Genomic DNA, 17,971 nt, shown 5'->3' with positions numbered 1-17,971 from the left:
ACAAGAATTCAGGTTTTACTTTTAATCTTTAATTCATTCTAAGCAGATTTTTGTGTATAGTTTAAGGGTCCAATTTCATTCTTTTGGATGTGGATACCCTGTATTCCCAATACCATTTATTGAGGAGACCACATTTTCTGCATTTTTGAAGAGACAATCTTGCCACCCTATTTGCAATAATTAAATTGTGTATGTATGAGATTATATCTGGACTTTCAATTTTGTTCCATTGATTTGTTTTATGTCTGTGCTAGATTGTTTTCATTACTATAGATTTATAATGTTTTGAAATCAAGAATAAACGTGTACCTGCCTTTATTCTTTCTCAAGAATAAGAGTGTTTTGCTGTCCAGAGTTTTTAATGATTCTACATGTATTTTAGAATTAAACAATTTTTCCATTTCTGTAAAAACTGCCATTGGGGTTTTGTTGGGAATTGAATTGATCTGTAAAGAAGTTTGTGTTGTTTAGGCATATTAGCAATAAAAATCTTCTAATCCATGAATATGGTAATTTTTCCACTTATTTGTGTCTTTGATTTATTTCAGAAATGTTTTGTAGTTTTCAGTGTGCAAATGTTTTGCCTCCTTCATTCATTTATTCCTAAGCAATGTTTCCCTTCTTGGATGCTATTATATGTAGAATTATATTGGCATGAATTTAATCATCCTAAACTTGTTAAATCTTGTTTGGGGCCTTAATGTATTTTATATACTGGTTAATATTCCATACGCACTTGAGAAAAATGTGTATTTCTATTGATGTTAGGTAGAATGTTATGATATTTGCCTTTCATGTTCATTTGGTCTAAACCTTGGTTAAAAGTTTCTGTTTCTTTATTGATCTCTCTAGATACTTAATCCATTACTGAAAGTGGGGTATTTAAGTCCACCACTATGATTGTGTTACAGTCTATTTGGTTCTGTTGGTGTTTGCTGAACGTTTTCCTCCCTCTCTAGCTGTGAGTCATCTCAGCTATACTGAATTTTTCTCAAAGGACCCTTGTCACACAAATTATATTAGTTCTGTCAATTAGAAGAATGAATTGAGATGGAAATGAGTGCTTGGGCAGCTCTCTGAAGAGTCAGAACACTGGATGAACGCTCCACTTTTCTCTTTCCCCCCAAGGGAAACTCATCAGTTGGGAAATTTTCCCCCAATGCCAAGCTGTATGGCTTGTGGTAGGGGCTGATGTGGGCTATTTCACATGGCTCTTTGTACCTGTTTCAACATGACTACTAGCCAAAAGGGCTAGTGCTTACTATTTCATCATCTTTGTTTCCAAAGTCATGTTTATTTAATTAAAATGCATGTGTATATCAAGTCTGGCATTTTGTAGGAAGTATAATACCAAATCATGGATGACAATTATATCAGTCATATACCTTTTGGTTTGCCTTTTTGAAATTTAAGAATTTCAAACTAATATTCTGTAAGAATATCTGTCAATAATAATCATAACTTTGTGAAATTCACTAAAATTTATAATTACTATTGATAAGTAATAATAATAAGCAATGATTTATAGTAGGTACTGCAATAAAATGATCAGGCTATATATTAATTTTTTTATGGCTGCTCTAATAAACAAACTCAAGGTTGAAAACAAAACACACTTTCTTATAGTTACAGGTGTCAGAAATTTGAAATCAGTTTCACTGGGCTGAATCCAGGCAGAGCTTCACTCCCTCTAGAGACACTTCAGAATGTTGCATTTTGCAGCTTCAGGAGCTACATTCCCAGCAATCCTTGACTAGTGGCCCCTTCTCCATCTTCAAAGATGTAGGCAACATGTCATTTCAGGAATCACACTGGCTTTTTCTCTGGTCAAATATCTCTCTTCTTCCCTCTCATGACCCTTGTATTGTGAGGGTTCACCTGGATAATCCAGAAGGATCTCACCACCTCAAAATCCTGACCTTAATTGAACTCTTTAGTCTACTTTTTCTATATCAGGTCATATACTCAGGTGACAGAGATTAGAATCTGGATATCTTTAGGAGCGATTATTCAGATTACCACAAGTTATACACTTTAACTTGCATGTTAATTTCTGCATGTTCAAATATTCTTAGGCATATTTTTTTTCTTCAAACAACCTGAAGATGAAAATTTCTTAATATTATATTCCAAAATTAATTTCAATATTTTAAACTATCAAAATATTTAAATTATAATAAGCCTGACTTTGACTTGATTCCTTCTACTTTATCATAAAAATACTCTTTTATTAACATGTTACCTGTCAACCTAATATAACAAATAACTTCACATTTATGTTAGGAAACTTAAACTCTTGTTATTTAGATAAATATACATTTCTGTCAATGACATATCATTGATAATGCATTATTAACCTTCTGATATGAAGCCACTGAGAATGTCCATAGAAGAATTAAATAATCCTAAGTGTTTCTTTCCTTTCACTAATTTTTGTTTTTCAAAGTTATCTTTATGTTATCCTATTCTAAAGCATTTTGCTTACTTTTAAAATGTAAACTTTCAAATTTATCATTGTTTGTATACACAACTATTTTACTAACCAGAAAACAATGTCTGTTCATTGGGGGAAAATGAATGAAAAATCACAACAAACAACCCAAAACTCCAACTGTTTGCTGTTTATTCTTCCAGTTTAATATAAATTTAATTTTACAAAAGTTATGAGTGTTATAGACTATTTGAAAACTTCCTTTTTAGTAAAGATATTTTAAACTATTACATAATTTTTCAACATTTTTTAGGGTTATGGTACATTCTATCCTTTGAAGAAGTATTTTATCAGTACCCTACTTTTGATCAGTGGTAAGAAGAATAATGCTCCTCTCAAAGATGTCTAGAATCTAATCCCCAGAACCTGTGAACATGTTATATTACATGGAAACAGGGACTTGGGAATGAGAGTAATGATCTCAAGAGGGGAAGGTTATCCTGCATGATCTGGGTGGATCCACATAGTTATAAGGGTTCTCAAAAGTGAGAGAGGTGGAAGGGGCAAGATCAAAATCAGAGATGGAGTTGAAGATGCCATGCTGTTGGCTCTGAAGACAGAAAGGGACAATGAGCCAAATAATGCAGGTGGTTTTTGGAAGTTGGACAAGCAAGGATATGGATTTTCCCCTAGAGACTCCAGGTGGGACAAAGTCATGCCAACACCATAATTTTAGCCCATTTCAGTAAACCCAGTAAGACTCCTTTCAGACTTCTGACCTCCAGAACTATAAAAATAAACTTTGTGCTGTTTAAGCCACTAAATGTGTGGTCATTTGTTTTCCAGGAGCAGTGGGAAAAAATTGCATCAATATTGCAAACAGCATGACAGTTACACTTTGCTAGTCTTTGCTCAGAGCCTAAATTGTTTCCCAGAGTTAAATTCCTAGAAAAATTAAAGTGTATGTATCAAAATAATGTCCAGAAAGTTTGTTCTAAAGTGAAAATTTATTCATAAAGAGAAAAAGGGCTTCTCTATTTCCTAATACCAGGTATTATAATTTTCTGATGTCATCACTTTAAATGTTTCTTAGTTTTTTTAGTGATAATTAACATACATTTATTGGCTATTAATCTGTTGTATTTTTATTGGCATTGCTGTTTTATATTTTACCTTTGTTTCACTAGAATATTTTTGGCTTAGTTTTTCATTTATTAACATTGTAAATTCTTGTCGTGTATACTACATTTTTATCAGTTTTTATATAAATTCAATGTTTAAATAACATTTAAAGAGTAAACTTTAAATTTTTATTAGGTCAAATCCATAAATCCTTTATGATTTCTTATTTTGCTGATATACTTCAGATCCCATAATAAGCAAAGCTTTAATTTATATTTTATTCTAGCCCCTAAAAATTAACTTAGTCTTCAATTTAACTTTCAACTTTTAACTTTTTTTGAGTAAATTATGAGGTAGAGACATAATTTTATTTGCACTTGTCAGTATGCACATGTTGGGTCTCTTTTTACCATTGTGTCTCATTCAATATAATTTTCTGTTTGTCTTTGTAAACACCACATAGCACAAACTGTTATAGTTTCTTCACTCCATTTGTTTAGCCTGATGAATTACAGAATTCAGTTAAAGGAGTGACTCCACCATTCTCTAATCCATATCTGTTTGGTCTGATGTGGATGACACTTTGCTCTCCTGTCTTTGATATGTCAGTCTTGAGGACAAGGAATTTGTCTGGCTCTGCTATGCCTCCCTGAAGATTAGAACAGTGATTGGCACATAGGTTAGCTCAGTGAATGAATATGTTAAAAGAATAATCAAACAAAAGATTATCCTGGAAAAGATATCTAGACTTTTGAAATCAGGAGTATCTTAGAACAAAAATGAATTCTAGGTTAACATATATTCACATACTCAATATTCACAACAACTCAATTAGTGAAATGGGGGCTATTACTAAGATAACTGTTCTTAAAAATAAACTAGACTAAGTGAATCACAGATTCTAAGCATCTAAGAACTGAAAATTCATTAACAGCTTTATCCAAACAGCTTCACTAATCAACAAATCATTACATTCCAAGGCAATCCATCCCTATAACTTAGAATCCTAAGCCTGTGTCTTTCTTTTCACCATGAAGAACAAAGTAAGTTTGCTTCTACCTGATAACCTTCAAGATATCACTTAAACAAGATTATTATGTTCTTTATTTTTCCTAAAATGACTGTATTCTTGTATTTTTGAATGTTAAGAGAGAAGTTAGATCTTTAAATTCAAATCCAGCCTGAACCTTGCTCAAATGTTTACCTCTGCTGTAATCTCTATCCTGATGGAATAGTAAAGCAACAGCACTATTATGGTAAGTGGGCCATGTCCAGGAACAACCAGGTGTTAGGAAGCATGGCAGTGGGCATTACAATTGAAACAGGGCTTCAAGGAATAGAGCATTACCATTAATTTAACAATCTTTATCATCATTATCATCACTATCCCCATCACAATAAATAACTGTATAGTGCTTACTGTGAACCAGAAATAGTTGTTTTAAAATATCAACAAATTTTATATTCATCAGAGCGTTAGGAAGTAGGCAACATTAGTTTGTTCCTTTTACTGAAGAGAGACTGAGGTACAGAGGTTAAGTAACTTGCCCAAGTTAAGATATCTACAATGGCAAAAAGCCAAACTGGATCAAACCCAAAAAGTATGTTGTATCCTTATCTAAATTCTTCACATTTAGGTATTTGGTTTTGTTTTTGTTGTTGCTTGTTATGGTTTGGATGTGAGGTGTCACCCCCAAACCAAAAGCTCATGTGTCAGATAATACAAGAAGGTTCACAGGAGAAATGATTGGGTTGTAAGAATCTTAAATTTAATCCTCTGATAGGGATTACTTGCGTGGTAACTGAAGTGCTAGGGTGTGGCTGGAAGAGGTGGGAATTGGGGCATGACTTTAGGTACACATTTGTATCTGGTGAGTGGAGTCTCTGCTTTCTGATCCAGATGTGAGCTGCTTCCCTCCGCCACACTCATCTACCATAAAGTTCAGCCTCACCTGGAGTCCTGAGGAATGGAGCCAGCCTTCTGTAGCCTAAGACTTCTGAAACTGTGAGCACTCAAGGATATTTTTCCTCCTCTAAAATTGTTCTGGTCAGATCCTTTTAGTCACAACAGAGAAAATGCTGACTAAACATTACTTTACCTCAGCATTTTAAAAATTATTTAATTAATTTAGGAACACTCATTTGTGGAATACTAGCCTGGCTAAAATATTGGCTAATGAAATGCATACTATTTGATTTTTATTTCAGAAGTCAGGAATTCAGTATGGTTTTCTAACCCCTAAGTGTCAACTATGATTTAAATTATGTTTGAATTTTCAAGACTAATCAATAATCTCTCATTGATACTAATTTTTCTCATATGCAGACATTGTGGTAAGTAAGACTTCAGCAGTCTGGTGTAATTATCAGCACCCTAGATCTGTTCAGGTAGTTTGCATACTGCTATGGTTCTTATCAGCCTATAAAACCTCATTTTGTCTTGAAAATCATGGTTATTTTCCCTTCTTATTCTCACTCATTAAGCAACTGACAACTGTGTCCTATTTTATTAATATATAAGTGATGTATAAAAATTATAAGCAAAGTCAGAAATATAGACCCACATGAAGTTAATTGAGAGTGAAATCAATTAATCTATTTTATCCAAACTTACTGCTTGATTTTGCTTTGAAATATTGAAGAATTAATTATCTAGTGAACTCAGGTTTTGATCCATTGAACTCAAATCACAGTTCTAACATTTTGAAAACAAAATGTCTTCACTCCAGTAATCAATGATATCAGATCCTGGATATTCACTATAATTTGCCAAAGCCCAAGCACCATCCATATAATTTATGGGTGAGTATTAATTGTGAGTAAGGCTGATCTTCTCTCAGTTCTCAGGAGAGTTATTCAAGAAGCCAACTCACCCAGAAAAATCAGTGATTTAATCAGTTTCATAGCTAATTTTCTAACAAGTGTCTGTATTTCACAGACCTATATGAATCCACTTTCCAAAGTAAAATACTTACCCTCCTTCTCATTCACTGTCAAGTGACACTAATGGATCACAGCAATAACACCTTCCCCCAGATCTCTCAGGATAAGAAAGTCTAAATGGCAACTTAGAACATTTCTTCTTCATCATAAAAGAAAGTGGCAGAGTAGAGAGCTGTTTCCAGTGTTGAGTGTGCCCAAGTGACTGCGCTGAACACACAGAAGTTGTGGTTGGAGGGTAGGAACACTGATGGGAGCCATAGGTTAAGTTCCACTCTTATCATTATGAGTTTAGAGCCAACAAATGACCTAGATTTGAGGAACTAAACTGACAGATTTTTAAAAAAAAAAAGCTTCTGGGAAACCAAGTAGGTAAGGAGAGAGAGAGATACACTAAAACTTACATCAATAGGGCACAAAATCTTTGAGAAATTCACTTCTCCTACCCCTCTCTGAAGGTCTCCACACAACAAATGTAATATGACAAAGTGATTCAATGGGTAACATCAGCTGGGAATATAAGACCCAGATTTCAGATCACTTTCTACTGGGTGGGCTAATGGTGTTTATCATTAAATATCTGAAAGACAAATTGCATAAGAATGGAGATTATTTGCACACCTTATTTATGATAAGTACATTCTGCATGCTGGGCAGGTGATTATGGATCAGAATAATCATATTTCAGCATGATTGCCCTTGAGTTTTCCTTTCAGGAGAGAGTGACCATGTAGGGATACTTGTAAGTATTTGAAAAGAGAGAGAGAATGGAGAAGAATGGAGGGAGAAGAAGGGTGGGATTATGAAGGAGAGAAAATAGAGAGAATTTGTGGTCCTCAAGATAAAGGAGGGATTAATTCTCAGATTCTAAGAACCATGGGTGGAAGTCTCAAGTCTTGGGAAATTGTATCTTCTCATTTAGCCATCCAGTGAACAGGCTTCTTTTCCTTTCCAAGTATAAGATATAGGATGAAAACTATGGTTGAATTAAGCATGAAAACTATGGAGAAAAGTAATAAGAATCTCAGTAAATTACTAAAATTGGCTCTAAGTCCTTTCTTCACACTCTCTTAATTTTCTTTTTCAAACAATTTATTACCAAGCAAGAAGTATCTCCTGAAAGCACATTGCTCATTCTCCACTGCCTTGTATTTCACCTTTTCCTTTTCTCTGATTCCCCTATCCTTAGCCCTTCACAGGTTAATCTCTACTTCCTCTGAACCTTTATGTAAATTTTGACCTTATCAACTGGCACTGATCACACTGAGAAGTTTACAGAATGCATCTGCCCTCTGTGTTTTCATGAACTATTTTTTTTTTTTTTTTTTTTTTTTGGCAGAGAGAGTCTTAATCCATTTGGCAGCTCCACAGGACCCATAGAAGAAATTCAAGTAATTTGAACAAAGAAAAGAGAGATAATGTTGGCATTAATTTCTCCCAACCAAAACAATGTTTTTCCATTCCAAAAATGTGTTACTGGTGGCATTTAATTTCTCATGTAACACACCAAAGGCAAAAGTACTAAATAAAATCTCTGTCCTCAAATCTCTCTTTTAAACTCACAATTTCAGCGCTTTAGTTGAGTTCAGAAATATATTAAAGTTTGTTGTCTAAATATCAAATATATCTTGATAATTGGTTGCTAATAGATGTATATAGGCATGCCATTTATTAGGCTTATGATTCCTAACAAACTTCACACTCTATAACCAAATTTAGCACTTTGAATGTAGCCTAAGTATAGAGAATCTGTAGATTTTTAAGGACATCTGTGGTAGCTTAAAATAATGAACAGTGAGAACATATTTTGTCCAGGGTAGGCTGAGATACAACTAAAAAGAAAATGTCAGTTTTATCACATTAAAATAGAGGCATGCAATCATCTTCTTAAAACTTTCTGCAAACTAACTTGCAGTAATACCATGCATTTTCAAATAGTTTAATTATCTTCCAAATGATAAATATCATTTATAAGCTTAAGAATTGTTTCAGGCATGTTTGAGTCTAAGTCATTGATAGCCACTGAATTTTGGTTTTTATGTGTATGTTTGCATTTAATCTGATGGAAATTGATAAACTGTCTACTGCTACAGGTGTAAAGAATTCAATTTGGCAGGTAATGTTAACTTTCTAGAATGAATTTGCAAAATAAAGTTGTAATGGAAGATATATAACTTTTAGCTTGCTATTAATATTTCTTTGTCATTTGTCAATGTCCATGGTGATTCTCTATCCTTGATACTGCACAGTTAGGGACTATATTTTTACATAAGCTTCATTTCTTAAATAATCAATCCTCCTCTTCCCTCTAATCACTATGTGTGGGTTGTAGGGAGTTTCCCTAGTCTCATAATAGTTTTTAAACTTTATTTCTTTTTTTAACCAGTGTTTTCACTTCTAAGATATTTTAGATCCACATAAATATTCTAACTTATCTTTTCCTAAAAATTTTTCTATCCATTCTGTCTGGAAGTACATCTCAAAGTAAAGAATTCCTGCTTTATTTATCCAAATGAATAAGTAACTGTATTCTCTTTTCATTTTCATGGAAAATTACTCACCTGAATGAACAAAATAATGAATATAATTGATAAAAATATCCTGTTCAGAACAAACTTATTCTAGATGATAAAGAAACATAGTGATATATTTTTGATAATGTAGTTGGAGAATAGTTGTCTTCTATGTATAAAATTGTATAAGTTGACCAAGTCTTGTCTCAGATTAGGGTTTTAGATTAAAATTAAACCAGGACAATAGCAACTGCCCTGCATTAATCAGAGTTTTGACCAACTTCTTTTAGATGGAATTACAGAAATAAAAAGTAAAGCTTTTTCTAGCCATCCAGATAACCATGAAGACTTACAAGCCTAAATGCATCTTATTCCAGAAAAAGTGAATATACATTGAGTATTTTAATTTATGTAGAATAACAACATAAAGGACATAAAGCACAATACAAGCACACAGTATTAAGTAGTATGTAGTAAATGCAATAAATTCCAAGGGCAAAAAAAACTGATGGGTCCTGGGACAAATTATGGTGCGATTACAAAAAGTACTTGTAATAAACAAGTCATTTTCCTTTTTTGTAGTTATGAACTCACTTAATAGATTCAATCAGTAACTCATTTGGAAATAAATTATTTTGTAATTAATTCTCAAACTCCTGTTTACTATAATATAAAGCAATAAAGGACAGAAATTTGAATAACAACTTTTCACTTTCAGACAATTTAAGTTATCTTTCTAAAAATGTATTCTTTCAATATCATCATGATTTAGTAATACCAAGAGTTTCCATTTTGGAAAAGAAAAGCATAACTGGTATTTTGAGGAAAAAAAGTTGCTCAGTTTCTTCTTGTGATTTATCCTTTTACAGAAAGCCTGAGAACCTTCCACAATTTTGACATAATTTTCTGTGAGGCAGGAAAAGTAGAGGATACCATATCTGTGGCTGAATTAGACTGTTTTGAAAAATAAGAGTACCTTGGACTGTTTTTTAAAAAACTTTTCCTGGAATTAGCAGCAGAGTTTAGATGTATATCTCAGTATGTTCTTTATTATCTTTCTGTTGAGCCTTTACTCAAATTGAAAGAGCAAGAGAAAAGTAAATGTTCTACCTAATGGTACTTGTAGTCTAGCTAAAACCAGAGTCAAAGCCTGAGCAAACCTGAATTAATTTTATTTCTGATTCTATGCCAAGAGCCTTGTGCTGATGGAAAGGCCAAGGCTATTCTGAACCAGATACACCTAGTAGTATCTTTTTCATCCATATTATCACCTCCCTAACTCTAGATGCCCATTTATTTAACACACAGCAAATGTAAACAACATACACACTTCATATAAGTACTAGATTGACTCACATGGTAAAAACATCCAGTGTGTCTCCAGCAGTTCTCGCCATCTCAAAGTAGGTTTGCAGAATGTTGACAGTCCCGGAAAGTGCTTCATGTCCACAGCCACAGAACAGGGCCACGCCCGCATAGAGCAGGATGGTGGCAATCAGAGATGCATATGGAATCCCTCCCAGGCATTTAATACAGCACTCAAAACACCCTGTAGAGAGCAACAGGAAATATTTGAAAAATTCATGTTTTGTTGATTTAAATTTTAAAAAAATCTAACTTTAGCATTTTGGGAAGTTATATCTGCATTGACAGATGCTATCAGGTCAACCATATGAATCAAGTCCTATGATTTCCTGGACAATATAAAGATCAACTCCCTTTTTATAATCCATGTTGCAGAAACAGAAAATGCTTATTACTTATGATGACTCCTTTATGCCCCAAGTCCACAGAAGCCCCTCTTTTCCAGCTCAAACTTCTTTTGATAATCTTTAGCATTCCTGTATGTATATCATTCTATCTTGAGTTTATAGCTCTCAAATTTTATATGCTCACACTTTTTTAAAAAAATAATTTTTGTAGCTGTAGATGGATACATACTTTTATTTTATTTATTTATCTTTATATAGTGCTTAGGATTGAACCCAGAGCCTCAAATGTGCTAGGCAAGTGCTATACCACTAAGCTACAACCCAGCCCCTACTCATTCTTTTATGTTAATGATAATTAATCTTTTGAACTCTGTGGATATATTTTTCAGTGAGTTGAAACCAGTTAGTGCATTGTAAACTTAAGTTGTTGAATTTTGGCCAGCGAATTTTTAAAATGGAAGACAGTAGATGGTATCCAAATTCAATGCATGTAGTAAGGGAAATGAATTTGAGTTCAGATCATTAATACATATTCTCAGTATAGTGACTCACCCTACATAATCTGTTTCTATGGTTCATGACTTTAAAAAAATGAGAAAGACACTGGCAGAGCAGAAAAGAGAGAGTAGCAGGATAGAATTCTGATCTCATCTGTGAATTTTAGTAAATTTATTCTTTTTATCTTATCACCTATAAAATGGTGAAAATAAGAATTTTCTTCATATGGTTGAATTAATACATAAAATAGTGCCTAATGTAGGGGAACGACTCAAGAGTTGTTATCTGCCATTATTAGACCTATTTGTAACTATTATTAAACTCATTATTATTGTGCTGTCATATGGTTGTCAAAAATTTTTCAATCACAGCAGTCCCTTTTACTTTTTGATGTTCATCACTTACAACTTTATTGAAAGACAGCATTCAGCATCTAACTTGAGACAACAGAAAACCATGGTTGTTCATGTTCAAAATAAGTGTCAAAATTTTCTAGGTTACTGAATGTGTTCTAAGACATTAATTAAGTACATATGTTTTGCAGTAGGGAAATATTGATGAGCTACTATGTTCTAGTCAATGTTGATAAAAGAAAATCTAGGTGAGGGTTTTGATAGGCTAGGCATGTCTCCACAGATGATCTGTTTTATATATATCCACTTCTAAACCTTTCCCTCCCATACACTTATCCTCATTTCATAGATTTCCTCTAACTTTTTCTCATTCTGAACATTTTTGATTAAATCTCATTTGGAACATTAAAGGCTCCCATCTAACTAATAACTTTTCCTTGTTCAACAGAAATAAATAAAAAATGAGATTTAAAAATGGATTAGGATGATTGTACTCAACTCAGTCACAGAAATATCTGTGTGCACTTTATCTACAAGGCATATATATGGACTCTTATTCAAAATGCTTGTAACTAGAAATGCTTTGGATTTGAGATTTTTTTAATTTTGGAATATTTGCATATATCAAAAGCTATATCAGGAAGATAGGACCACATCTAAACATGAGTCATTTATGTTTCATATACACTTTATATATAGCCTGAAAGTAATTTTATACAATATTTTTAGTATGCCAGTGTTTTGACTGGGACATATTAGGTGTGGAATTTTCCAATTGTGGCATTATGTCTGGGCTCAAAAACTTTCAGATTTTGGACCATTTTTGGATTTCAGATTCAGATGCTCACCCTATATTTATGTAGCAATACATGGGCATAAGATAAACTCAAAGTGTATGAAAATAACTTTATACTCAGAGATTGAGCTAGTCTGGTACTCATTGAACTGGTCTTCTTGAGAACTATAACTCATATGCCTCAGAGGAAGTTAAAAAAAAAAAAGAACAATTTGAACACCTCCCCAATTCATAGCTGTTATTTGTACAACCAGAATAATTTCCTGAGTATTCCTCCATGGACATATACGTGCACATTCAGTCACATAACAATATGAGGAGGTGGAAAAGTTTAGAACAACTAGAAAACTTCATAGAGTAGGAAGAAATTTCATTAGTAGGTGGCTGAAATCAGTGTGGCAAGATCACTGGACACAGTTTTGGGTGAAGATTGATAGCGGAAGAAAAATCTCTGGACTATTTGCTTTCTGTTTTCTAAATTTCATATCTCATTATTTTAAAATAAAGGGAAAAGAGAAATAAAACTGGTACAAATCCAAAGAAGTGCTCCCTCTAATTTTGGCAAGTACAAGTAATAGTCCCACCATTTCAAATCCCATTATCCCTTTGCTATTCTCAAAACATTGTATACAGTGTGGGATATTTCTATTGCAGACAACCTGAGGTATTAAAGCCAGATGAGCATGTTCAACAAAACACTCAGAATAGAAGTTCCAACACAAAGAAAAATATCTAAATACCAAATGCATAAATAGGAATTGCCTTTGCAGACCCCTAGAGCCTAAAGTTTACAACTGGGCCAGGATGAAATCAGAATGAGAATAGCTCAGGGGCAAATAAAATGGCTAGCCTACCAATGGTCACCCAAACTGCCCCTGAGGAATGATTACTAATTCAGAGTCAGTATGTACTTAGCTCACTTTTCTTTCCACCGTGCCTTAGATGACCTATATTAGCCTGTACGCTAGGCTCTAGATCTTCTAGGGGGATCATGAAGTCATCACAATGGAGCATTAATTATATAAGCAGTAGCTTTTCAAGTTTGAAAAGTGTGAGATAAATTGCAATATAGTCAGGCAGACTCAAATTGACAACCCTGAGTTAATTCTCATTTTTCAAATGAGTTTAAGTTCCCCCAAATGAAATGGAACCCTTTCTTGTACTCCTATTTAAGTGCTACCATTTAAATCCCTTGGAATGATGTTATCTTTATTGACAAATACGAATCCCTGTGAATAGCCATTACTGTAAGGTTAGGCTAAAATATTTCCATTTAAGAGCTGATCCTCCTCAACACTTGTATTCAGAGAAGAAACTCAAAGTGTCTCGTGGGGCACATATTGCACTCGTAATGGACTGCATCCTTATCACCCTCATTCCTCCTATGAGTATGAGTTGCCTATTGGATTTAAAAGAAGACTTTCAAAACTCCCATATGGTGAAGCAGCACATCATTTCAGAATTCTCCCAGCTGCCAGAATCCCACGTAGTTGCTGGCAGGGGAGCTTCTTTCCACCCACAGTGAGAAACAGCCTTGGCAGAGCAGCAAAGAAACCATGGCAACCATGCCCCTAGGCCAGGATGCACTCCCGACAATCACCCTTCACAGCTGAGCATTCTGCTGCCCCCCATCACGGGGTTTCTACTGAACCAAAGTGAAAAAACATTCTATTAAATGAATATTAATGAAGACATAGTAAGTGAGTGTGGTAACTGGAGAAAATAACTTTCTTGTGAAAATCTGTATCAAAACAATACAGATTGCTTTGCACAGGAAACATTTTCAATAGCAGATGTTATAAAAACAAGCCTTTTAATCTTCAAATAAAGCAGAGATTCAAATATTGGCACAAAATTTGTATATTCTTTATATCCATTTGTATGCAAAGCAGCATCTCTTTTATTGTTTCTGGTCACAGTGCCCCAAATGAAATAACACTATGCTTTCAGCTTTCAAATGAGCCATTTTTTTTTCAACATACTCTGAAACATTAGCATTAGCCAGATATTTAGTGAGTTTAGAGATTGACTTGTACATATATATAAAACTTTCAAAAACTAGAAGCTCTTGAGATACAATATCTTTGGCAATAATGATTATCTTTTTTATGAGATATGTGATTAATTTGCCTCTATCTAAATAGTATGAAGTAAACACAGCCTTTGCCATTACCCTTGCTCACTTATCAAACCACAGGAAATTAAAACATGAAAAAGAACTTAACCCAACAAGAAATATATATATATATATATAAAAGGAAGATAGACAACAGAGAAGAGAGATCAACACAACTGTGGATTCTAGAAAAGAAATTCCCAAGTGAGATTGAAAAGAGACTACCAATGTATTCATTGGTAAATGTTTCTTGGTCCATTTTCTAGCAAATTAATTCATTCTCCAATGTAAAAAGGTCACCTCAGGCATTATCAAGTATCCAGAGAGAAGAGAGGTATTCATCTGTTTGTGGGCCATCTATTCTATCCCAATCATCTATTCATCTTTTACTGTGTCTACATCAGCTCCCGTTACATCATATCATACTATACCCACACACCATATAATAACTATCTTGCTTTATGGTAAAGAAAATTCTCCAACTTGTTCACTTCCTCCATTCATTGTCACTAAGCATATAAATTTTAGAAACAGCCATCTTGTTACACAAATGAATTCATCGATTTTGATTGGTATTCTTATTTAATTTTTTTATCTGTAAGCTTAAAGTTTTTATTTGATTATATGAATTATTTTTGAGTTTGTCTATTATTTACTATTTATGTTGATAACCATAACAATGTGAAAAATTTTGAGCTTTATTTCTATCCTTTCAAAACTTGTGCCTTCATACTTATGTTCAGTCTACTCTGTTAGATAAAAATGCAGTGAGAAGTGATGAGAAAAGACATCAGTTTGTGTTCCTGGTATTAAAGAAAATGCTTGCCCTGTTTTACTCTTAACTTGTTGTTTGTTTATTGTTTGAAGAGGGTTTCTGGTTTTAAATTTTATAACATACTTTTGCATCATTTGGTAAAATGATTTTATGATTTTCCCCTGCCATTGAAACAATTTTTTTTTTCTAAGTTAGATTTGTGTTTCTAAAACACAGGACTTATGCTATACTTATCAGTTGCTGAATTTGTCATGCTAACATTTTGTTCAATAATTTTACATTTATGAATGCATTCAACATGTAATTATTGAGTTCTCCCAGGTTCATGAAGCATCATGGTAATCGCTGGAGCTGTAGAAACAAAATCAGCAAAAATCCTATAAAGCTAGGAGGCAGATGAAAGCACGAGGCTAAAGTAATATATATGAGGTTGTGAAAAGTGACAAAAAGAAAACCTAAACAGGGAAGGGGGATACAGAAGAGTGAGATAGTGGTGTCAGGTTTTGATAAAAAGGTCAGGGAAGGAATAACTGAGATGACATTTGTAAAAAGATCTGAAGGTGATAAAAGAGCCTTCCAAGACTTAGGAAACAACAGTAAAATAGTCGAAATTCACATTTTAATGGAAGGCCAAAAGCAAAGAGAACCTATGGCAAGGTAGAACAAATGACAAAGAAGGAAATTGAAGGGAAGAGGTAAACAAATTACATCATCAGAAGACAGAAAGAAACATCCAAAGCTAAACATAATAAAGATAGTGAAAAATGAAGATTAGTGAATCATCAAATAATTAACATAAAAACAGATTCCTAGAATTGAACACCACAGTCTCCAGATGGTAGAACTCACCACATTTCCCTCCAATGAGTCCCCACCTGGAGTCCTGGTGTCTTCTACCTACTGCTGCCCTGCAGCCAAGCCAGCACCTCAGAAGCCCAGTGCCTGAGGCTGGCTACATGGCCTCTGGATCCCTCCAAGTTAAGAAAGGAAGATGATAGCAAATGGGGTCAAAGACAAGTGTATGAAAGTCATCTTCGGACAAGGGACTTTAGAAGTTATCAGCTAAGATTAAAGCCAGTTTTTTTCAGAGAATTATTTCTGAAATTTGTAATGATTCAATGTTAGCCTTAGGTTCTTTAAGTGTCTATGGAAATTTCAATGGAATAGAGCCAATCTGACATTCTCTTATTCTCTTATGCGGGGGAAACATGTCCCTTGGGTAAAAATAAAAGAGCAATTAGAATACCTGACCATGCTGCATTTATTTTATATGGTCATTCCTTTTTCCTATGCTGTCCTGACAGTATGGCTAATGGATTGTTATGTCAATGTTCAGGGAATGTTTGTTGAGCACCTATTAGTTATACAGAGTATATACAGAAGTGATGAAAAAATAGGACTTTGAAACTACTTGAGCCTACATACTATTGAGAGATAAAATTAGAAATATCAAGTACCTTTTCAGAAACTTTTCCAAAAACATCCTACAAAAACATTTAATATTACTGTGGTAAACTGAGAATCCAATTAGAATAGCCAGCATCAATGTATCCCCTGTGACTCTCAGCAAATCAGAATTAGTGACAATGGGCTTACAGTTTAAAAATTATCCAAATAGTTGATCTAAAAGCCTTTTTTATAAAGTATAACATATCAGAAATATGAATAACAATAGTTCAAAATTATACCTATGAACAATGCTTTACACTTCAAAGGGTTTAGCAAACACACTTTGTAATATCTTACATTTTAAATTTTTTTATTTGTTTTAGTTATGCATGACAGTAGACTGCATTTATGTGCTTTGATATGTCTTCCATAGATGAGGTCTAATTTCTCATTTTTCTGATTGTACATGTTGTAGAATCACATTGGTTATGCAGTCATATATATACATAAAGTAGTAATGTCTGTTTCATTCTACTAGTCTTTCTATCCCCATATCTCTTCCCCTCCCCTCACTTCACTTCCCCTTTACCTAATTTAAGGTAACTCTATTCTTCCCTAGTGCCCTCCCTTATTGTGAATTGGCATCCACATATTAGAGAAAACATTTGGCCTTTGGTTTTTTGGGCTTGGCTTATTTCGCTTAGCATGGTATTCTCCAACTCCATCCTTATACCAGCAAATGCCATAATTTCATTCTTTTTTAAAGCTAACTAGTATTCCATTGAATATATATTCCACATTTTATATAAAGAACTCAAAACACTTAACACAAAAAAATAATAACCCAAATAATAAATAGGCTAAGGAACTGAGCAGACACTTCACAGAAGAAGAAATATAATCAATCAACAAATATATAAAAAAATGTTCAACATCTCTAGAAATTAAAGAAATGCAAATCAAAACTACACTAAGATTTCATCTCACTCCAGTCAGAATGGCAATCATCAACAATACAGGTAATAATAAATGTTAGTGAGGCTGTGAGGAAAAAGGTATACTCATATATTGCTGATAGGACTGCAAAGCAGTATGCAGATTCTTCAGAACACTCAGAATGGAACCACCATTTGACCCATTTTTCCCACTCCTCCGTTTATACCCAAAGGACTTAAAATCAATATACTATAATGACACAGCCACTTCAATGTTTATAGCAGCTCAATTCACAATATCTAACTCTTCAATAAGGTTATAACCTATGTTTTTAAATAATCTGAGAATATAGTATAAATAATGATCAAATAATATTTGATTTTTATTAAC

General features: G+C 33.5%; 1 protein-coding gene across 2 annotated transcripts in view; it reads right to left on the bottom strand.

Annotated features, from left to right (window-relative positions):
- The window catches only part of Gpm6a (glycoprotein M6A), a 313,002-nt gene that overhangs the window by 34,703 nt on the left and 260,328 nt on the right, over positions 1-17,971 (bottom strand). For both annotated transcript variants that reach the window (XM_026389725.2, XM_026389726.2), the window contains one exon: positions 10,363-10,555. In XM_026389725.2, the coding sequence (XP_026245510.1) occupies positions 10,363-10,555 (193 nt within the window). The remainder of the gene's footprint in view (positions 1-10,362; positions 10,556-17,971) is intronic.

The sequence above is a fragment of the Urocitellus parryii genome, chromosome 14, assembly GCF_045843805.1.
Source record: "Urocitellus parryii isolate mUroPar1 chromosome 14, mUroPar1.hap1, whole genome shotgun sequence".
Classification (NCBI taxonomy): Eukaryota; Metazoa; Chordata; class Mammalia; order Rodentia; family Sciuridae; genus Urocitellus; species Urocitellus parryii.
The sequence above is the reverse complement of the archived record's forward strand: the minus strand, read 5'-3'. Positions and strand labels throughout refer to the sequence as shown.